Source organism: Lucilia sericata, unplaced genomic scaffold, assembly GCF_015586225.1.
Source record: "Lucilia sericata isolate MDLA Ls3-8-SP2 unplaced genomic scaffold, ASM1558622v1 Contig000459F_arrow, whole genome shotgun sequence".
Classification (NCBI taxonomy): Eukaryota; Metazoa; Arthropoda; class Insecta; order Diptera; family Calliphoridae; genus Lucilia; species Lucilia sericata.
Window position 1 is genome coordinate 19,960 of NW_023994474.1, and position 24,041 is coordinate 44,000.

General features: G+C 31.1%; 1 protein-coding gene across 1 annotated transcript in view; it reads left to right on the plus strand.

Moving 5' to 3' along the window:
• The first annotated feature begins 486 nt into the window (after positions 1-486).
• LOC119605129 (glutamate receptor 1-like) overlaps positions 487-24,041 on the plus strand; it is a 180,415-nt gene continuing 156,860 nt past the window's right edge. The window contains exon 1 of the mRNA XM_037958090.1: positions 487-696. Within this exon, the coding sequence (XP_037814018.1) occupies positions 508-696 (189 nt within the window). The 5' untranslated portion in view covers positions 487-507. The remainder of the gene's footprint in view (positions 697-24,041) is intronic.

A 24,041-nucleotide genomic window follows, 5' to 3' on the forward strand; every position in this document is an offset into this window, starting at 1 on the left:
GTACTGAATAGTGCTTGGTTGGCATGGCTTCTTCAAACAAAACGTCAAAACAGAAATACTAATTTTAAGCACATTATGAAATAAAAACGTATTTATTTTTTTGTTTATAGGTAGAAATTTCTATGAAATTGTAAAAAACTATTGTAATTTAATTAAATAATGTTTTTAACGTTAAACAAAAATGTTTCGTGTTTGGTGTTCACATTGTGTTCATATTGAGAAAATATTTGTAGGTTGACAAATAAAAATGTTTCACGAAAAACAGCTGATATTTTGTTTGCTCTTCAAAAATATTTTGTGTTCACATTACAGCCAACAAATATTTCATAAAAAACGTGAAATATTTCACAGGTGTGAACGTAGCTTTATTATCACATCTTTGTATTACAAACAGATATACATTTTTAATATTTTGCGAATTTTTATATTTTTTAACACAATTTTAATATGAACATGCTAACATAATGGATACAATTTTTAACAATATTTTAGGAAAGGCCCTATGTTATGGTTAAAGAAGACGCAAATTTAACGGGTAATTCCCGTTTTGAAGGATTTTGTATTGACCTGTTGAAGGCGATAGCAGCTCAAGTTGGATTTCACTATAAAATCGAAATGGTACCCGATAATATGTATGGTGTTTATAATCCAGAAACACAGACATGGAATGGCATTGTTCGTGAATTAATGGAAAGAGTAAGAATTTAATACATACAGTCAAACCCGTTTATACACAAAAAAAAAAAAAAAAAAAAAAAAAAAATATATATATATATATATATATATATATATATATATATATATATATATATATATATATATATATATGGAAGGATATTTTCTTAAAATATCCTTCCATTTCCTTAATTCTATGATCTTTAAATTTTATGTTTATATTATTCTTTTTCATAAAACAATAGAATATAATAATCAATGTAGTGACAACTATTATCAATGTTACGTTTATACCATAAGATATCTTTTTATGAAATTTTAGTTCTTCAATTTCTTTAATATTTTGAAAGTGCTCTATAATTATATTATCGAATTTAACATTTATATTTGATATACTTAATTTTTCAAGTTTATTGATGTTTGCATAAAAATATTTTTCTTTGATCATATATGTATTTTATATCAGAAAATGTTTGATTACGAATTGTTATACTGCAATTATTAAAGTTTATAAGATAATTCCCTTCCAATTCAAATTTCCTATCATCACAATTATGCTCAATTTTCTCGGAAAAAGAATTCTTTACAATAATTGTTTCTTCGTCAAGATCAAATACAGAAGTAATATTATTAAATTCAAACTTACAAGTACTGTAATAACTACAATGATTACTTTTTTAAATTTTCTTAAAGGTATATTTTCTTGGTATGTAAAAGTTTTGTTATCAATTTCGATTACGTATTCGTTATTTGCATCTATTTCAAATTTGTTTTTGTTTGAAATAGGAGTAATCATCTTTAAGTCAGTCTTAATGTAATTGTCTGGAATCAATACTGCCATAATCAGTGAGTGATCACTGTAAGACATTATCCCTACTTTCAACATTTTGCTGAAACTATATTATCTCGTATATATTTTATGTTCTAAGGTTTTTAGTTTTGTTAGTTGGTCCAAGTAAATTATTTCATTCACCACCTCATTATTGGTATTCCTGACCTCCTTTAAAAACTCACTTATTTCTTTTGTGACCTCCTTTAAAAACTCACTTATTTCTTTTGTGTCGTTTTCCACTACAGTTTTCAGAGAATGTAATGATTTGTTTAAGGAATTATTTATTATCACTTGTCTATTTAAAGTTTCAATGGAATTGTGTGAATTTTGATCAATGATGGAAAGGTGTTCCAGAATCTCTTGTCTGTCTTCATCGTCCATAGTCCCAAATAGCCATTTGTAGAACCTTCCTCCTGCATTTATAAAACCTCTTCGTTTTCTATTTTTAGTTGGCCTTAAAGATTTTAGATTCTATCAATTTAATTTCGTTTTGTAAAATTATCTCTTCATGTAAAAGCAAATGTTTTATATTTCCCTTTATTTGATTTAATATGTCTTCTATTTCGACTATGTTTATGACATGTACAAGAGTAGTTGTTTTGTTGACAATTTCCACTTCGCCCATTCTAATCTTGATGAATCCCACATTCTCTGTGACTGAATTAACCTGCAGATCCGCTTGGTTGGGTTGAATGCTCACCATTAGCAAGAGCATCATTACAAGCACCTGAAATTTTAAATTGTCTTTTGAGATTCTCAAATCGTTTGGACAAATACTCAAAATCAATATCGTCATCATTATTAGTGTTCATCTTCTCTATACTGTTATGACTATTACAATCGTTAAAACTTGCAAATTTGAACGGCCTTTTAATGTTGGTTTCATGAATATTCTCTAAATTGCGTTTAATGGTTCGTCTTTATGCCTTAGACTTTTATAATTTTTAATGAATCCCGTTTTCCTTCTTTCTGTGTAAAATTCCCTATTGCGGTTGAGTTTCTGGATAATGTAATTTTTTTTACTTTCTAGTCTACTTCTGATAAGTTCATGATTAATGGTACCATTTATTACGTCAAAAGGAGTACATTTTATAGTACTGTGTACTGTGTTATTATAAAATTTTATAGCTTTTGTCATTTGTGTTATGATTGGCAATTTTTCTTCTAGGTTAAGTGTTCAAATTTTTTCAGTCAAGGTATTATTAAGACGTTCTATATCAGAATTTACGGTATGACTATTGGGTTTCGTGGCATGAAATTCGATTCTTTCTTGTGTCAAAAAATCCTTTACGTTTTTTGAATTAAATTTATTGTCAAAACCAAACTTTTTGACTGGGCCTTTTATTGCTAAAAATTCGTTTATTTTGCTTATAATTGTTTGGTTGTTTCTATCTGGCAAATAAAAACCTACGGCATGTTTTGAGAATTTATCAATGAATATTATAAATAAGTGATTACTATTCACATACGTATCAACATGAACGATTTCATTAACTGAAGTTGGCGTTTCTTGATCGGATTGCGATCATACTTCCCTCCGGAGCATATTTCAAAATTATTAATTATCTCATGTATCTTTGTTTTTAGTTGTGGGTTATATATTTTATGCTTTATCCCCTCATAAGTCGGTATAATTCCTGCATGACCCACTTCATTTTTATGAAAAAGTGATATTTGTTTCCTTAGTTCATCTTCGTCTTCAATGTCCTTAGCAAAATAGCTACATTTAACAAAAGATACTCCCTCAATACCAGAATATGTTGTAATTTATTGAATTGGTTATCATTGAGCTCAGAAAATATTGCGATTTTTCCTTTACCAATATGTCTTTGGACTATATTAATAACATTAGTAGTCTCAATATCATGCAAATCGATAAAAAGTCGTTTCTTATTAAAAATTATTTCCATTTCAGTTTCCTTAGTTTCTGTTAAAATTATTTGGTATTTAAAACGATTTACAATTGTATCAAGAATGGGAATGTGATCATTAAAATCTTCTTCTTTTGAATGTATAGTTTCACCGTTATCTGACTGATTTTCTCCTTGAGAATGATCCGCATGTACCACTAAAGATGCATTTGATTGTTCCCTGTTCTCTCCTACATTAATATTTTTGATCCTAAAAAATCGTCTAAAGTGAATTCTAAATCTTTTCCTGGAATATAATCAATTTTCGCATCGTATTCTCCTAACTGCACTAACCATCGTTGCAATCGGGGATTAATATCTTTACCCGAATATTTTGCCTGTAACCACTTTAGTGGCTGATTATCTGTTTGCAGATCAAATTCTCTTCCAAAAATATAAGGTCTATAAAATTTTAACCCCCCACACTATCGCTAATAATTCTTTTTCGATAGTGGAGTAGTTTTGTTCATGATTGTTCAATGTTCGCGAAGCAAAGGAAATCGGATGACCTTCCTGGGTTAAAACTGCACCAATCGAGTAATTACTTGTGTCTGTGATTAGCTTAAAGCGCTTTTTAAAATCGGGGTACCTCAGAATAGGAGGATTTGTTATAATTTCCTTTAATTTTTCAAAAGCTACAATATAATTGGGGTCTCTTACATTAATTCTTGCATTTTTCTTTAAATATTTTATTATTGGGAAAGCTATTTAAGAATAGTCTTTTATGAATTTTCGAAAAAATCCAGTAATACCCAAAAATGACTTTATTTGTTTTTGCGTCGTCGGAAGTTTTTACTTCTGAATAATTTCAATTTTTTTGGGGTTTGCCCTTAGAAGTAAGGATGTGACCCAAAAATTCAGTTTCTTTTTTTTAAAAACTACATTTATCAATTTGAATTTTAAGTCCTGATTCCTTTAGTTTTTCAAATATCAATTTTATATTTGCTATATGTTCAGTTAATGAAGTGCTAAATATTAGTATGTCGTCTAAATACACGACACAAATTTTGTTTATATATTGGCGGAGAACAAAATTCATAAGACGTTGAAAAGTCGCCGGAGCATTTTTAAGCCCAAATGCCATTCTTATGAATTCATAATGCCCAAAAGGTGTGGAAAATGTGGTTTTCTTTATATCATTTTAATACATTAATATTTGGTGAAAACCTTTTGCAAGGTCTATAGAAGAAAAATATTGAGCTTTTCCTAATTTGTCCATAATTCCATCGATATTTGGAATTGGAAATTTGTCACTTATTGTATTTTCATTTAGTCTTCTGCAATCTATGACAATTCGCCATTTTTGTATTCCCGAACTGTCAATTTTCTTAGGCACCACCCACAAAGGACTATTGTATTGTGAATTGCTTTCTCCAATTATATTTTGTTCTAACATCTCTTCTATCTGTTTCTGAATCTCAATTTCATGAGTTTGTGGGTATCTATATATTTTTGAATATATTGGTCGGTCAGTGTTTGTTTTTATTTCATGTTCAATTTCGTGAGTGGCAGAAAGTTTAGCCCAGTGATGCCAGGAGATTTTTTTCAGAAATCCCTACGCTTATGAGAAAAAATCCCTTTTTTCCCTACACCCACTTTTTATTTTCCCTACATTTTTCCCTACAATACTATTTTCCAAGTTTATCTTAAAAAAATACAAAAATAACATAAAAAACTAAAATATTAGCTCCGTTTTATAATATACATATATACATATATATGTATTTTTTTTTTTAATTTTTAGGAATGAAATTTCTAGAATTTAAATTTTTTTTCTTTTAATTTTACATAATAGAAATCTTTCAAGCCTGACTCTTCAGTTAAGATTAAAAAAAACAACACAATTGAAAGATTTATGGCAGTATCACGATTCGATATTAAAAATTTATTTTATGTTTTTTAAGGTTTACTTTCGCGTTTACTTTTGCGGTTTACTTTTATAAATTTTCAGAACATTAAATCTAAATGAAAGATTTTAGTATGTCGCATGTTTTGTAGACCTCAGTTCAAGAAACCCGAATTTTGGATTATCCCAGTCTTGTAGCGATATGTAGGTACATATATTGTAGAAATTACAAGCGGAATTTTTACTAACGATACACTTAAACCTGATTTCATTTTTAATTTTAAAGTTTAATACATGAAAGGGTATATTTTTAGTTGTTAAAAACTATGAAATTGAAAAATCCCTACAATTTGACAATAGTAAGAAATCTTTCCCTTTTTCCCTACACGTGAAATTTTTGAAAAAAATCCCTACAAAAAGGGAAAAATCCCTACACTTGGCATCACTGGTTTAGCCCCTCTTTATAAAATAATTCACGGTAACTGCTTAATAATCCTACAAGAAGTTGGTATTCTTCCGAATTTAAGTGTGCCAGGTTTAAATTTTTTAAATCGCAATATTCAAGTGAACAGATTTTCTGGTTATTGTAAGGGTTGTAGTATCCAAACGGTATGTTGTTACCTAGTATGGTAATAAATCCATTCTCAACATCAATCTTAGCTTTAAGAGCGATGAGAAAATTTTGTCCAATTATGGCTGAATAATTTTTACTATTGAAATTAATAACCTTCCATGAGAAGGTACCTGAGACCTTGAATTCTCTAGGTATGGGTGTAATAATTTTCTCTGTTACCTGATTTATTCCGTTTATGGTTTTGTACCAAAGCACAGTGGTATAGGAAGAAAAAAGAGGGAAATAATTCGGTAACTTCTAAACGGTTAATCCGATTTTAATGAAATTTGGTATGCACAAAGAGGTGTTGTCGAGTTTAGGTTTTGAATTTGGACCTTATAGGCCAACCAGGGGCTCGGCGGGGGGTCCTCAAATTAGGACACCTCGGCTATGTTAAATTTTTAAAACGATCCTATTTCTTCATTTGAGATCCGATTTAAAAAAATTTCGTATATAGAATCTCCTCATCGAGCACTATAAAAAATGTCGTCGTAGCGGTAAATTATCTATTATAGTTTAGGAGATATTCACATTTGAAAATTAAAATTTTAAAATTTTTACCGTCCTTACTTTAGTTTTTTGATAATAGCGGGTCCAAATATTCCCAATTTTCGCCATTTTTTTCATTCGCTTAACAACAAGTTTATATATCAAGCAGTGAAAGAATTATGTAAAAATCATGACTGAGTCCAAAGTTATAGGCATTTTAATTTAAAAAATTAAAAAAAGGCGATTTTTTGTAATTTTTTTGGGAAAAAAGTATCTTTTTCTTTTTAAGTTATCTAAAAAGTTTCTAAGAAGATGTATATAGAATTTATACTTTTTGGAAAGCTGACTTTACATAAAATACGATAAATGAAACAAAACCTAAAAATTTTTGATACCGAGGGGACCAGGTCCATCCAAAAAAACCCTATTTTTTATGGAAAATTAAATTTTGAAGAAAAATTCTCAAATCGCATAGTAGATATCAAATTATAGTGACCTGTTTTATATGACCCAATATATTCTTAATCATTTTGTAACGGGTTTCGATAACCCCGCCCCTGGTATGGATATAATAGGCAAAAAACCAAAAAATCCCATTTTTGGGATTTTTTAAAACTTTTTTGGGAATTCCGGGATTTCTAATAAGAAAATTCGAAATTTTTATTTAATTTTGGATTTTGAGTAAAAAAATCTACCTAACTGTAAAATTTCATCAAAAAATATTCATAAATAAAATTTTTATTGCAATTTGAAAAATTTGTATCTTCGCAAAAACTGAATAAAAACATTTTTTAATTTTTTTTTTAAAAAAGTATTTCGCGAATTTTTTAATTTTCAAAAATTATATACAGTTTAGAAAAATAGACAAAATTACCTTTCCATTGATATATAACATGCCTACCTAATGTTTTTAAAGTGACAAATTAATTAGGGAAAACTCAACATCTTTTAGAAAATGTTTGTTATTCAGTTTTTGCGAAGATACAAATTTTTCAAATTGCAATAAAAATTTTATTTATGAATATTTTTTGATGAAATTTTACAGTTAGGTAGATTGTTTTACTCAAAATCCAAAATTAAATAAAAATTTCGAATTTTCTTATTAGAAATCCCGGAATTCCCAAAAAAGTTTCAAAAAATCCCAAAAATGGGGTTTTTTGCCTATTATACCAGGGGCGGGATTATCGAAATCCGTTACAAAATGATTAAGAACATATTGGGTCATATAAAACAGGTCACTATAATTTGATATCTACTATGCGATTTGAGAATTTTTCTTCAAAATTTAATTTTCCATAAAAAATAGGGTTTTTTTGGATGGACCTGGTCCCCTCGGTATCAAAAATTTTTAGGTTTTGTTTCATTTATCGTATTTTATGTAAAGTCAGCTTTCCAAAAAGTATAAATTCTATATACATCTTCTTAGAAACTTTTTAGATAACTTAAAAAGAAAAAGATACTTTTTTCCCAAAAAATGGCAAAATATCGCCTTTTTTTAATTTTTTAAATTAAAATGCCTATAACTTTGGACTCAGTCATGATTTTTACATAATTCTTTCACTGCTTGATATATAAACTTGTTGTTAAGTGAATAAAAAAAAATGGCGAAAATCGGGAATATTTGGACCCGCTATTATCAAAAAACTAAAGTAAGGACGGTAAAAATTTTAAAATTTTAATTTTCAAATGCGAATATCTCCTAAACTATAAGAGATAATTTACTGCTACGACGACATTTTTTATAGTGCTCGATGAGGAGATTTTATATACGAAATTTTTTAAAATCGGAACTCAAATGAAGAAATAGGATCGTTTTAAAAATTTAACATAGCCGAGGTGTCCTAATTTGAGGACCCCCAGCCGGACCTCTGGTTGGCCTATAAGGTCCAAATTCAAAACCTAAACTCGACAACACCTCCTCTTTGTGCGCACCAAATTTCATCAAAATCGGATTAACCGTTTAGAAGTTACCGAATTATTTCCCTCTTTTTTTTCCCTATACCACTGTGCAAAGCGGTCTATTAATTTTTTGTATAGGAAATTGGCTTAATAATACTTGTTTCCGATCCTGTGTCTATGAGACATTTAAGTTTATGATTACCAACTGTAACAACTACTATGGGTAATTTTGTAAAGGAGGCATTACAGAAAAATTTACATCTGTTTCCTCCCTTAAAATTCCGATATCCATCGGCTCTAGTTCTTGGTTACAATAATTTGTTCGGTGTTGTTGTCTACCATTGCACAGTGGGGCAGAATGGAAATTTTTTGGAAATAAATCTGGCATTTCTAAACGGCTAATCCGATCGGGATAAAATTTGGCGTGAGCGTAGCCAAGGAGTATTCGAGTTTAAGTTTTGAAGATGAACCCTGCAGATGCCCCAGGGACGGCGCTGTGGCGGCTCAAAGTAGGGTACCTACGACATGTAAAATTTTTAAACTCGTGCCATTTTTTTGTTTTTCACCCAAATACAAAGGTTTTTATATTTTGTGAAAGCGCTCGACGAGATCTTGAGAAAACATGCTTGGATATACTACTTATCTCTTATAATATCCGAGTTATAGGCATTTAAAAATTTAGTGATACAAAATTTACCATACCTTGGTCCGCCTTTTTTTGAATACCGGGAGTAATTTTGGACCAAATGGACTCAATTTTTTCTTGTTAGTTAGACAACAAAATTTCCAATAATATACAAAAAATTTCAAATCAATATCATTTACAGATCCAAAAATATACATTTTTTAATTTAAAAATTCAAAAAAATTTAGATTTTTGCCGTTTTTTTTGCAAAAAATGTGTCTTAACTCTTTTATTAATAAAATAAAATTTTCTTTAAGAACATATAACAATTTTATAGTTTTCTAAAAGGTATCTTTACGCAGAACTCTTGGGCGTAAAAAACTTGTCCTATTTTTTGAAAATGTTGCCACTGCGTCCTTCCGAATATGACCTATTTTTTATCAAAACTTCAACTTTGGGCGACATGTTCTAAAATCCCAAAGCTGGGATCAGAAAAGTGAAAGCAGTTTTGGAAACCTCAATATGTTTTCTATTTACTCCAAAAGTATTTTCCCAGCCCTGAAAGAAATGTGGACCCTATGGGCAAAAATGTAAAAAATCCCATTTTTGGGATTTTCATTCCTATTTTTGGGAATTGCGGGATGCCCTTTGACCTTTTCATTTTTTTTTTGGCATTTTCTTATTTGAAATGACAAATTTAACAAGCGTTGAAAATTTCATTGAGTTTTGTTCATGAATAAAGATTTTGTCATATATTACATATTTGTTTAATTTCTAAAACTATGATTTATATCAAAATTTTAATAGGGTCGCAGATAGCTACAACAATTTAGTCCATATTTATCCCTTAATATCATTTTTTAGTTAGATATGGAAATTCTCGACCCTTTACAAAAAATTTCAAGCCAATATCTCAATTACATTCAAAAATATGTTCATTTAAACCTGTGTCCTTTAATTTCATCTTTTTCATATTCTAGTATTAAGTATGACAGAACATACATTTGGTGTTGAATAAAATATTTGGACAATTTTTAAAAATTATTTAGTTAATTATTTTATTAAAGACTATAAAATTGTATATACAATAAAAAAATTATAATTTTATTATGAGCCACGCACAACAACACCTAAATCACCCCACACAAACCACCTTTCCCGCCCACCGAAACATAAAACACAATTTAATACAATATCATCAGTTAGTATAATAGCTATTTTTATTTGAACTGTTTATCTTAAACATAATACAATTAATTCTTACAACCTACTTATATAGTTAATTCCTAACACTACATATTTTCTATAAAATAATCTGTCATATCGGTATACATATCCAGAAGGTAATATAAGTACTTTAAATCTTCCTTGTTTTGAGATGATAGAGTTTCATAACAAATCCATCTTTTTCGCATAGTTGAAAGAACAGGATCAAAAGATAGAAGTAAAATATTAAAAATATCTTCATTCTGTGATTGCCTGGAGCATTTTGTTGAGCTGAATAGTTGAACATGCTTAAAATCTCGATTCCTCGCTTCCTGGGCTTCTTCTGTTAACTCTCCAAGTGGAAGAATATTCGATTCAATTATTATTTGAACATGACACAATACTTTGTGTACTGTTGGTGTTAGTTCCCTCCATGGGTACAGAGATACAAGTAATTTAGAAATTTCAGATATATATTCCCCAAATCGATTTCCATTAATTTTATGTTTACTATTCAGTGCCATTAAAATAGTGTTAACTCTTCGAAGCAACTCCTTGTCGATTCCAGTTATTTTTGAAGTAATTTCAAAATCACGAAAAAACCTTCTCGCCGTATTACCATTTGTACTACCGCAACTTGGAAGTGGTTTGTCGATGTTTAATCCCATCTGAACTTTAAATTCTTCTTGGATTCTGCTTTTTTCCGCAGCTCTCAGTTCTTTCAATTCTTCATTATTTTTTGTTGATTTAGTAAGATTCTCTGGCACACTTCTATATTTGAGGTCGTATGCTATGTGAAAAAAGTAATCCAAAAATCGTATTCTGGCATGAAGTGGTGAAATTCCGAAAGACAGGACTTCTTCATTAATACTTCTGCTTTTGTTTATATTTGAGAATTGCGACTTTTTCTCATTACATATTGAGCATCTCCAGAAGGAAGAAGTTTCTGTTATGGCATTGCTGACCTTTCCATCAATCATTGTTAAGCTTAGCTGATATGATACGTTAATAGAGAATTCCTTTATTTTTATGCAAATGGGCTCCAGTGCATTTATTTCATCTTTTAAATATTCCACTAAATCTTTTGTTGTTTTCTTTGACTCCTTTATATATTCAAATCCAATGGGTCTACAAAAAATTTTTGAACCCGGAGTTGTATTGATCCATATATCTTCAAATGAATTTCCGATGCTTGACGATGATGGATTAAGGGAATATGAACGAATTCGTAATGGCACACAGAAAAAAATATGCACATTTTTTTTCTTAACAATCGTTTGCTTAAATTTAATTTCGATTTTTATAAAAATTTTTATTTGGTTTTATAACGAATTTGTTTGATTTTCACGCAGAAGGAAAATATTTTCTAACAAACACTTTATTGAAACAAATTTAATTTTCAGTAAATATTTTTACTGGTTCAATAAATGTTTTTGTTTGAGTTTTATTTATATGTCAGCATATGGAATACAACAATAAAACTAGTTTTGGAATGTACTAAAATGAATTGATATAATTCTTACTTGGTTTATAACATTTAATGTATAAGTGTTTCAGTTTTCACAGTACACATAATAGTTTCTAGAATGTGAAATAAATTTGTTGTAAGTATATAAGTACTTTTTTCTACAAATTTTAATTTTATAGAATTAGTAAAATTTTTGTTAAAATTCAATATATATTTTTTAACAAAATTTTTATAGATTCAATAAGGAATTTTGTGTATTATTATTGCCAAAATACAGATAAAATAATTGCTTGAATTTCAGTACAAATACAAATAATTTCCGTTATTGTTTAAGTAAAATAATTGTTTGGAAATGTTGCGAATATTTATTAATGTTTTTCGTAAATAGTATATTATTTTAATAAGAAAAATCCTGAAATTTTTTCAATAAAGAATTTACGAATTTGAGTACTTGATTTTACGAATTTCGTGATAGGTCCTATTTTAGTTAAAAAAATACTTGGCTTTATGAATTTTTTGTTTGATTTTGAATTTCATTTTTTTCTGTGCACTAATGATGACCTAAATACACTTTTGTAGTCTGCTAATATCCGACTTCCACAAGCTTGTTTGTATTCTGGAAGTGCTGATAAACCGTCACATCCCCACTTACATATTAAGACAACATCACAGTTATGAATTTTCCTTAGTTGGTCTTCTGAAAAGTCTGACACAATTCTTGATGCTGTGTTTTCGAGCAAAGATGATATATGAATACAAGCTTCCACATCATTAACTTTAATGTAATCTTCATTTTAGATTTATTAAATATGGTACTTAAAATAGTCTTTAATAAAATAATTAACTAAATAATTTTTAAAAATTGTCCAAATATTTTATTCAACACCAAATGTATGTTCTGTCATACTTAATACTAGAATATGAAAAAGATGAAATTAAAGGACACAGGTTTAAATGAACATATTTTTGAATGTAATTGAGATATTGGCTTGAAATTTTTTGTAAAGGGTCGAGAATTTCCATATCTAACTAAAAAATGATATTAAGGGATAAATATGGACTAAATTGTTGTAGCTATCTGCGACCCTATTAAAATTTTGATATAAATCATAGTTTTAGAAATTAAACAAATATGTAATATATGACAAAATCTTTATTCATGAACAAAACTTAATGAAATTTTCAACGCTTGTTAAATTTGTCATTTCAAATAAGAAAATGCCAAAAAAAAAATGAAAAGGTCAAAGGGCATCCCGCAATTCCCAAAAATAGGAATGAAAATCCCAAAAATGGGATTTTTTACATTTTTGCCCATAGGGTCCACATTTCTTTCAGGGCTGGGAAAATACTTTTGGAGTAAATAGAAAACATATTGAGGTTTCCAAAACTGCTTTCACTTTTCTGATCCCAGCTTTGGGATTTTAGAACATGTCGCCCAAAGTTGAAGTTTTGATAAAAAATAGGTCATATTCGGAAGGACGCAGTGGCAACATTTTCAAAAAATAGGACAAGTTTTTTACGCCAAAGCGTTCTGCGTAAAGATACCTTTTAGAAAACTATAAAATTGTTATAAGTTCTTAAAGAAAATTTTATTTTATTAATAAAAGAGTTAAGACACATTTTTTGCAAAAAAACGGCAAAAATCTAAATTTTTTTGAATTTTTAAATTAAAAAATGTATATTTTTGGATCTGTAAATGATATTGATCAGAAATTTTTTGTATATTATTGGAAATTTTGTTGTCTAACTAACAAGAAAAAATTGAGTCCATTTGGTCCAAAATTACGCCCGGTATTCAAAAAAAGGCGGACCAAGGTATGGTAAATTTTGTATCACTAAATTTTTAAATGCCTATAACTCGGATATTATAAGAGATAAGTAGTATGTCCAAGCATGTTTTTTCAAGATCTCGTCGAGCGCTTTCACAAAATATAAAAATCTTTGTATTTAGGTGAAAAACAAAAAAATGGCACGAGTTTAAAAATTTTACATGTCGTAGGTACCCTACTTTGAGCCGCCACAGCGCCGTCCCTGGGGCATCTGCAGGGTTCATCTTCAAAACTTAAACTCGAATACTCCTTGGCTACGCTCACGCCAAATTTTATCCCGATCGGATCAGCCGTTTAGAAATGCCAGATTTATTTCCAAAAAATTTCCATTCTGCCCCACTGTGCATTGTAAGAAGTTCTGGTTTGGTTAGATTTCGTCCGACTTGGGAAACTGTTAGGAGTCGATTGTTGTATTGTTTTTCTACTGTTAATTATGCCCTGTCCATAGTGTTTATAATTGGAGTTCTGATGTTGAAAGTTATTTCTATTACAATTAAAAGAATTATTTCCATTATAACTTTCACTTGGTCTATACTGGAAACTATTACTTGTTTCGACTCTTTTCAAATAACCATTAGGATATTTATTTAACTTTGACTGTTGCCTATTGTCGTTTTGTTTCCTATGGTTAAAGGAAATTGCTCTTATATCGTCTAATAATTTAAGTCTTGTGTATTTCAGAATAATGTCGGTCAAAGTCTCATGTTGTGATATGTGTGCCCTAATAGGTCCTTCTATTTTTTCTAGTAATATATCTACCAGATCCCTATCGACACTCTCTGGCCTATATATAGATGGTTTGAATGGATCCCCTAAGTATATGTCGTTTATTTCGAATTTAGCTTTTTCAAATACATTAAATAATTCATTTAGATTCCTTTTATTGTTCGGCAGTGATTGAAGATTTCCGCATAGGTCCTTCTCGGTTGGTACTCTTGCAGAATCCTTGTTTTAATATCCTCCCAGGAGGCATTGTTTGGTAGTTCTCTCATCCTTCTACCAGCATTTCCGAGGATTTTTTCGTCCGCCACAATCCTGATGCAGAATTGAGCCAAAGTCTCATTGTTTCCGCAGAGAGCAAGGTTTGACTCAACGGCATGTATAAGTGCTCTTGGGCTATGCCTTTCGTCAAGAGGCTTTAAACGCCGGAACTGCTCGATGACGTCTGCTACGAAACTGTCATAACAGCATCAATGTAGAAAATTTCATTAATGATATATGAAATAAATTTCAATTTTTAATTTTTTTTGGTATACACAATTTTTCTTTCAGTGCAGTTCTCTTTCTCTGCAACGCTCATTAATGGCTTAAAAATACGAGTGTAGCAATGAAATTCGACACAAATAAATTTAATACGAACCAAATTCTGTCCTACCAAATTTTATGAGGATCGACCCATAATTGACCCTACCCCCCTATATAAGGTCCCCTTCAGAAAATTACTTTAACCCTTATAACTGGCTTAAAAAATACGAGTTTATAGATGAAATTCGACATAAGTAAGTTTCATTCGAGTCAAACGAGGTTTGATGGTGGGTATATAAGATTCGGCAAAGCCGAATATAACACTCTTACTTGTTGTGTGTTTATTTCGTTTAGCGTTGTTATTGTTCATTATGTTTTGCTATTGCTATAATAATGATATAGTCGGGAAAATGAATTTTTAAATACACTATGGTGAAAGATTCGGCACAGCCGAATATAGCACTCTTACTTGTTTTTATTTTCTGATGTTCTTCAGAACATCCTCTTTTATTTAATTGAAGACTAAAAAACTTAATATTTAATTTTTATTTAAATTAAACTAAGCAACGAAGACTTTTTATGCTTATGTTGCTATCTAGCAAAGTGTGGGAAAATAAACAAAAAGTGTAATTTAAAACTATTAAATTTCCCTACACTTTACTAGCCATCAGTATTACTTATGGGGATCAGAATGTAACTCACACGTTAAAACGAAACAATAGAAATTCACGAAATTTACCCAAAATATTCTTTATTATCCGGTACAGTTTGGTATTGACAACCAGTAAAGTCGGTTCACGACGTAAAAAGTTATGAGTACAAATTTCAGACTACCTCAAAAAAAAAAATAACGTTATTTTTCCCAATTCTTAAGTAGTTTTCTCAGAAACTGCCAAAGATATTTCGTTGAATTTTGTCGCACATCAAGGGATCAAGTATGTTCAAACTCATAACAATTGATCCAATATTTCCCATAACCCCCATACAATTCCCGGAAATTAGTTTATCGTTAATAATTCCCTCAAATATATCGGTATCAACACAAAATTTTATACATACAAATATAATATGAATAGAAATCATACTACCAACGTAGATCTCAGTCGGGCCACAACTGGTCATAGCTCCCAAATAAGGTCCACTTCCAAAAATCACCTAACCGCATATATTTCATTGATAAATAAAGCTTTTGTGATAAAATTCGTGGTGAATATGTTTTGTGTACATACAAATCATTCTACAAAAATTATTTTCGGATCGGTCCATTATTGGTCATAGCTACCATATAAGGCTCACTTCCGAAAATCACTTAAATGCACATATTTAATTGTAAAAAAGGTATCTTGATAAAATTCGACACAAATTTGTTTCGTCTATATATGAATCACTCTACTAAATTTTATTTCGAGAGGACCATAATTGGTCATAGCTCCCATATAAGGTCCACTTCCGAAAATCACTTAAACGCATATGTTTCATTGATAAATAAGGCGATAGCTTTATTTCAACTTGAATATGTTTTGTGTATATATAAATCATTCTACCAATTTTTCCGGATCGGTCCATTGTTGGTTATAGCTCCCGTATTAGGCCCTCTTCCGAAAATCATTTAAACTCACATATTTCATTGTCAAATAAAGCTATCTTCATAAAATTCGACACAAAAATGTTTTGTGTACATACAGATGATTCACTCTACGAAATTTTTCTGGAGAGGGCCGTAATTGGTCATAGCTTAAACGCACATTGAAATCAAAGTCATCGGGATTAAATTCGACATAAATGTGTATCTTGTATATATAAATCGTTATACGGAATTTTACTTCTGTAAATCACTTAATACCACTTAATTCATTATTTATTGATTTTATCCAGATAAAATGACATGAGTATGTTTGTGTATAGATAAATCATTATATTAAAATGTTTGCAACTGGCCTATGAATATAAAATTTTATGAACCTAAGCAAAATTAGTTCCACATATGCATAAATGTTAGTACCCTCACTACGGAAACAAAAATTTTGTCAAGTTATCTAAAAATTAGATAGTTAAATGGGTTTTAATAAAAAGTAGCTTGCTGGTGGAGGGTATTTAAGATTAGGCATAGCCGAATATAGCACTCTAACTTGTTTTGTTTGTTTGTTTGGATTTTATAGACAGCTAAACGGCTGGAGCGATTAATCTTCATAGTATCTTCCTGTACGTTTGGAAGGAACTATATGCTACTTTTTACTTCAAAATTTAACGTGGGCGACGTGCCACGCCCATTTACAAAATAATTATAAAAGTCGCTTATCTCAGAAACTGTAAGAGCTGGAGTCCTCAAATTTTGTATGGACAACATTAACATCCATATGAATACATGGGAATGAAATTAGCAGCCTAGATACAGTGGGCGTGGCACCTCCCATATAAAGAAAATCTTAAATTAGTATATCTGAGAAAATTTCACAGCTAGAATCCTCATTTTTTCGGAGGAACTTTAGTATCAAATTGAATGTTTAGGACAAAAATGGGCTGACTAGCAACTTTTAGGCAGTCTTGGTATCTCCCATATGAATTAAGTACAAAAATTCGTGTATCTGGAAAGCTGATAGAGCTAGAATCCTCAATTTTGCACGAAGAACTCTGACATTCAATAGGGGCTTGGCACCTTCCATATAAATTAATTGCAAAAATTCGGTTATCTGGGATACTGTAAGAGCTAGAATCTTCAAAATTCGTAAAGGAAGTTTTTTAATTATTACAACTTTAGGATAGCAAAACCCACTTTGACACTTAGACATATGACGATAAAGAAAATACTTAAATTAATGTATCTTTGAAACTAAAACAGCTGGGGTCTCAAATTTTGTGAAAGTCACTGTAGTAAGTATTCATATTATTATTTAGAGCAAATGACCAAGATCTGCAACGTGAAATGGGTTGCAGATCTTCTCAAATGTTGTGAAAGTCACTGTAGTAAGTATTCATATAATTATATAGAGTAAATGACCAAGATCTGCAACGTGAAATGGGTTACAATCCACAAGATTTTGAGAACTTGGTGGCAGAAAATTTACCGCATCTACAACCAGAGAAAAACCTTTCTCATCTCATTGATTTTAGCTAAGTTCGATCACAAAAGAATATTGCCTTAGCCATTGAGTCATCAGGTATTGCAAATTACCATTGATAACTCAATTTTCTAAGGATTATACATGAAAATTCTTCAATGGGTAAAATCCTGCAAACATGTAAAATAATAGTGTGGGATGAATGCACCATGGCCCACAAAAAATCCCTAGAAGCGCTTGATCGCACTTTAAAGGACATGAGAAGTAATTCTAATTTATTTGCAGGTGCATTAATTGTTTTAGCGGGTAATTTTCGCTAGACACTTCCTGGTTCAACACCGGCTGATGAACTCAATGCTTACCTGAAATCATCATATCTCTGCCAACACGGTCAAACGTTATAATTGCAAAATTTAGGAAATGGAAAAATGCCAATTGACCCAACCTCAAATTGTGTAAAGTTTTGCAGGATCACGCAATCAAAGGAAGAGTTAATAAATTGTGTTTTTCCAAATCTTCAACGTAATTTCAAAAATAGGCAGTGGTTATGTGAGCGTGCTTTACTGACACCCAAAAACATTGACGTTAATTGTATCAATAATATTATTTTGAATAGAAACTTTTGCAGGATCACACAAAGGAAGAGTTAATAAATTGTGTTTCTCCAAATCTTCAACGTAATTTCAAAAATAGGCAGTGGTTATGTGAGCGTGATTTACTGGCACCCAAAAACATTGACGTTAATTGTATCAATAAAATTATTGTGAATAGAATCAATAGTATTTTAAAAACATATAAATCCATCGATACTCTTACAAATAATGATGATGTCGTCAATTACCCTGTAGAATTTTTGAATGCACTTGATTTAGCAGGCGTTCCACTCCACGGACTGAAGTTAAAAATTGGCGTTCCAATTATTTTATTGCGAAATATTGATCCACCACGTCTTTGTAATTGTACTTGATTAACAGAAATTAATGGACAACTTATTCGAAGCAGCGATTATAACTGGCCAATTTAAAGGAACGGATGTCTTACTACCTCGGATACCTCTGAAACCTTCAGATTTGTATATCTACGTGCCTGAGGGGTAAACGAAAAATATTGTATATCCAAAGGCTTTAGAATAGGAAATAATTATTAAGAAAAATTTTAATTGTAAATATTAATTATTGTAAATTTTATTTTAAGGAATAAGAAATAATATACATAAATATCAATAAAATACTTTAAATATCAAACTTTCTTTGTCTTACTACTTTATGGTTTTGGATAGTGACAAACAAATATTAATAAAATTTTCCTAAACAAAAAATTTATTTCAATATATTTTGAATATTTTTTATTTTATATCGACAGGAGTAGCAAAGTACGACGGGTTTAGCTAGTTTTGTATAAAACTCATAAATTAAGCAATAACAAGTTAGAGTGCTATATTAGGCTGAGCCGAATCTTAAATACCCTCCACCAGCTACTTTTATAGTAATACTTATTTAATTGATAAAATATTTGTAGAAATAAGTTTTCTCGTGTCTTTTAATAGAAAATCCCCAAGATTTAAATAGCCTAAATCTTCTAGAAATGCAAGATTTATTGAACATTACAAACCATTTGTTTGCATATTTTGATAGCGCCCTAAAATATTCTTTAGCGATATTTAATAATTTGCATGTACATATGTGAAAGATTTAAGGAAATTCAAATATATTATTGTACACATATTGTTTTTACTAAACTAATTTTAATAAAGATAATGCAACTAGTTAAATACGTTTCAAGTGATTTTCGGAACGAGCCTAGTATGGGAGATCTGACCGATGGTAACAAATACTTACAGCAACATCGGAAGGCCACCATTTAGTAAAAAATATAAATAACATTTCTGTGTACAGAAGTACTATTTGTGCCAAATTTTCTACGGATATCATTATTAGGTAATGAGTGTTGCCAAATCTTATATGGATATCTTAATTTAATAATGAGTTATATGCGTTTAAGTGATTTTCGGGAGGGGACCAAGTATGGGGGCTATGACCAAATATGGACCGATCGTGAATAAATTTTTAAATTACGTTTCTGTCTGGACGAATTGTCTAAAATTTAAATTATTTTGTTGTTTCTTCTTATACCCTCCACCACCATCAGTGGTGATAGAGGGTATATATAACTTTGTCATTCCGTGCGTAACACTAAGAAATATTAATCTGAGACCCAACAAAGTATATATATTCTTGGACCTTATGAAATTCTGAATCGATCTAGCTATGTCCGTCTGTCTGTATAGAACATTCTCACGTCAACACGAAGCAAAAATTAACGAAATTCGCCCAAAATATTTATTACTTTCCTAGGCAATGTGGTATTGAAAATGAGCAAAATCGGTTCACATCGGGAAAAGATATGAATCAAAATTTAAAAAAACTCCGAAAAAAGTACGCTTTTTACACATTCTAATGTAATTTTCTAAGAAACTGTGCACTTTACTTTCATAAAAATCATAACACATTTGTTTCTACATGAAAGCTTGATTTCTAGTGAAATGTACATATACATATACAAATGTACATATTCCCGGAAAATGAGTTTATTGTTAATGACTTTCGTTAGAATCATCACTTAAACGCACAAAACTCATTACTAAATTCAAATATCCATACAAGATTTGGCAAAAATATTGATTTTATATACAGATATGATACAGTACAATTTTTTTGGATCGATCCACAATTGATCATAGCTCCCATACAAGGTCCCCTTCAGAAAATCACTTAAACGCACATAACTCATTACCTAATAATGATATCCGTACAAAATTTGGCACAAATGTTACTTCTGTACACAGAAATGTAATTTTAAAATTTATTCACGATCGGTCCATATTTGGTCATAGCCCCCATACTAGGTCCCCTTCCGAAAATCACTTAAACGCAAATAATTCATTACTAAATTAAGATATCCATGGAACATTTGGTAAAAATATTGCTTTTGTATGCAGATATGACACTGTCAAATTTTTTTCGGATCGGTCCACAATTGGTCATAGCTCCCATACAAGGTCCCCTTCAGAAAAACACTTAAACGCACATAACTCAGTACCTAATAATGATATCCGTACTAAGTTTGGCACAAATGTTACTTTTGTACACAGTGGTTGTTGTTGATAATGTTGGGGTTGTTGTTGGTACTGCTGCTGTTGTGGCTGAACATAATGCTGTCGTTGTTGTTGGTGCTGTGCGCAGCAATGATGTTGTTGTTGGGGTGGAGGACTTTCAATCTTCAATATTTTGGAGGACTTTCAATCTTTTGGACTTCGTTGCCTTGGGTTGGATGTTTATGGGCCGCGTGTTTGGCCCTTTTATGCCGGTGATAGAGGGCATGATGTTCTGATATGCACTCGATGCACCGCTCTCTGCTGGTGCATATGTCTTTCATGTGTGAGTGAGCCAGGCAGTTGAAACAATAGCGGTACTTCTTCACCGTTTCCTACCAATCCCCCACCGACATCATCCTAAATTTCGGGCATTTCCCCAAGGCATGCTCCTTTTTGCATATACGGTAGTCCCGAAAGATCTCATCACTGGAAGTTTTACTCCAGCTGTGCCGGCGGCCCCAACAGGTTTGCGGTGGATTTCTAGGCGGCGGTTCACAGTCGACATTTTCTAGGGGTAGAAATAAAGGGAGAAGAAAAAATCAAATTAGTCAGTTTCTAACTTTGGCAAGAGAACAAGCTTTACTATGGGGCGGGTACAATTGCCCGAAGCTGTTCTCACGTCCGCAGTGCGGACCTTGCTGTCATGGCCTACATGGGTCTTCTCTATCCTGCCTAAACGCCTAAACGGTAAATTATATTGACCCCAGGTCATTTTCTGACTGGTGCTCCTATCAGAAAATGACCTGGGGTTAAAGGGACTAAATCGAAGGGATCTTCGCTCACTGCGGTTAAGGGTCTTGAGTTTAGGTTCCTTGTTGAAAACTCCTCAAAGGTAAATTTTTGCATTCCAGCAATTTTGCGAAAATGAGTTTTTACACTCTTAACGCCGGATTCCCATGAGGAGCACCAGGGGGGATAAAATGCCATTCAACTGGCTAAAGCTATTTCGTACAAGTAGTTCTTCTCTTAATTAGGGTAAAAACTGTTTTCAGTCTACTTCGAGTAAATTAGCAGCACCGACAAATGCAGTTCCGTTATCCGAGTAAATTTCTTAGAACTTAGACGGGAGAAAAAACGGGCAAAAGCACCAAGAAATGTTTCGGACGACATATCACCGGTTGCCTCTAAATTAATCGCTTTTGTGGCGAAGCAAGCAAAAACGAGGACATAACCATTAGTTATTCGCAACATCAACCAATGTAGGATTTTATGTCGAACGGACCTGCGAAATCTATATCGGTATGGTTAAACGGTCTCGTAAGAGAAGCACGTTCAGGAGGTAAAGCAGCCATAATCTGCTGACCGGTTTTCTTTCGATATATAGTACATTCCTTGCAATTGAAAATGACTGTACGAATTAGATTTTTAACTTGAGGACCCAAAACTTATTTCATACTAATCTGAGCATTAATGAATGGCTGAGCATTAATGAATGGCTCAACAAACAAACGGGTAAGTCGGGCTGCATAAGGCAGAATTTTAGGGTAACGCTCATCGTACGTTAAGCCAGGGATCGAGTTAATCGACCATTGATTCGGAGTAAATTACTCTTAGACGAAATGGGTTTACCTTTCGAGAGTAGCGAATATTCGGGAATATAATTCTTTTGACATACTAGAACCTATCGATCTCGAGTAAATTTCATTTCTGACTGGGTTAAATCTAAGGTGTTGTACAAGCATTTTCTGTTTTTTAAATATTGTAAACACCTGAACCAATACGAAATAATTCGAATTGCATGGGGTAAATCTGAGAAACGTCCCAGTATGTCAAATGTTGGTTCACTATGAACAGAAAAAGATTGAACTTCTACGTGCTGATGTTCGGTAACGATATTTTGTGGCCAGTACTCTCGACCATGCCACCATAAAGAGTTATCAACTAAATATTGAGCAAGACTTGCGAGATCTGCAGGGTTATATTTGGAATCAACAATTTTCGTTACCAACTTTCTTTACGATTAGGGCAACTCTGTTTTTGACAAAGGTTGACCAATGACACGGGGGGTTTTTTGAGATGAAACTATAGTAGAATCAGTCCACAGATAAATCTCCCTCTATATTTAATTGACAACACAATATGGTGTCCCGTGGACCACTTTTCTTGGAGGAATACCTATGTATCAAACGATCCGTTTTAATGTACTAAATACGACAAAAATTTTTTTTTTTTGAAAAGGTCCTCGGTTTTCTACCTGCGGTTGATAATCTTGATCTCTGTACAATATGTTCAAAAAATTTTATACAATCTTTTCGAAATAGGTGTCAAAAATTTCGTAATTTTGAGCTTATCGCCGGAAAAAAAATAAAAAATTTTGTTAGTGTATTTCTGGCCGGTAAAACAACTTTTAGTGTGTTATAAGGGGCATATAATTTTCAAACAAATCTAAAAAATTCTGAAATGGACTAAACCAAACGCCTAACTATTTTTTAAACATTTTTCTGTATAAGCAAAAAATTAGGACAATTTTGACACGTATTTCGATAAAAGGCGAAAATAATATGCCTCTCCAACCCACTAAAAATCAATTTTATTGACCACAAATACTCTAAAACAAGTTAGAGTGCTATATTCTTAAATCTTAAATAGCAAGTTACTTTTTATTAAAACCCATTTAACATCTAATTTTTAGATAAGATGACTTCATATAGGAGCTACAACCAATTACGGGCCTCTCCAGAGAAATTTCGTAGAGTGATTCATATGTATGTACACAAAACATATTTGTGTCGAATTTTATGAAGATAGCTTTATTTAACAACGAATTATGTGAGTTTAAATGATTTTCGGAAGAGAGCCTTATATGGGAGCTATGAGCAATAATGGACCGATCCGGGGAAAAATTGGTAGAATGATTTATTCGTATACAAAACATATTTAAGTTGAATTTTATACCTATAGCTTATTTATCAATGAAACATTTGCGTTTAAATGATTTTCGGAAGTGGACCCTATATGGGAGCTATGACCAATTATGATTTCTATTCATATTATATTTGTATGTACAAAATTTTATGTTGATACCGATATATTTGAGGGAGTTATTAACGATAAACTTATATCCGGGAATATACACCTTTGAAATATTGGATCAATTGTTATGAGTTTGAAAATACTTGATCCCTGGCACAAAATAATAATGTGTGACAAAATTCATCAAAATATCATTGGTAGTTTCTGAGAAAACTACT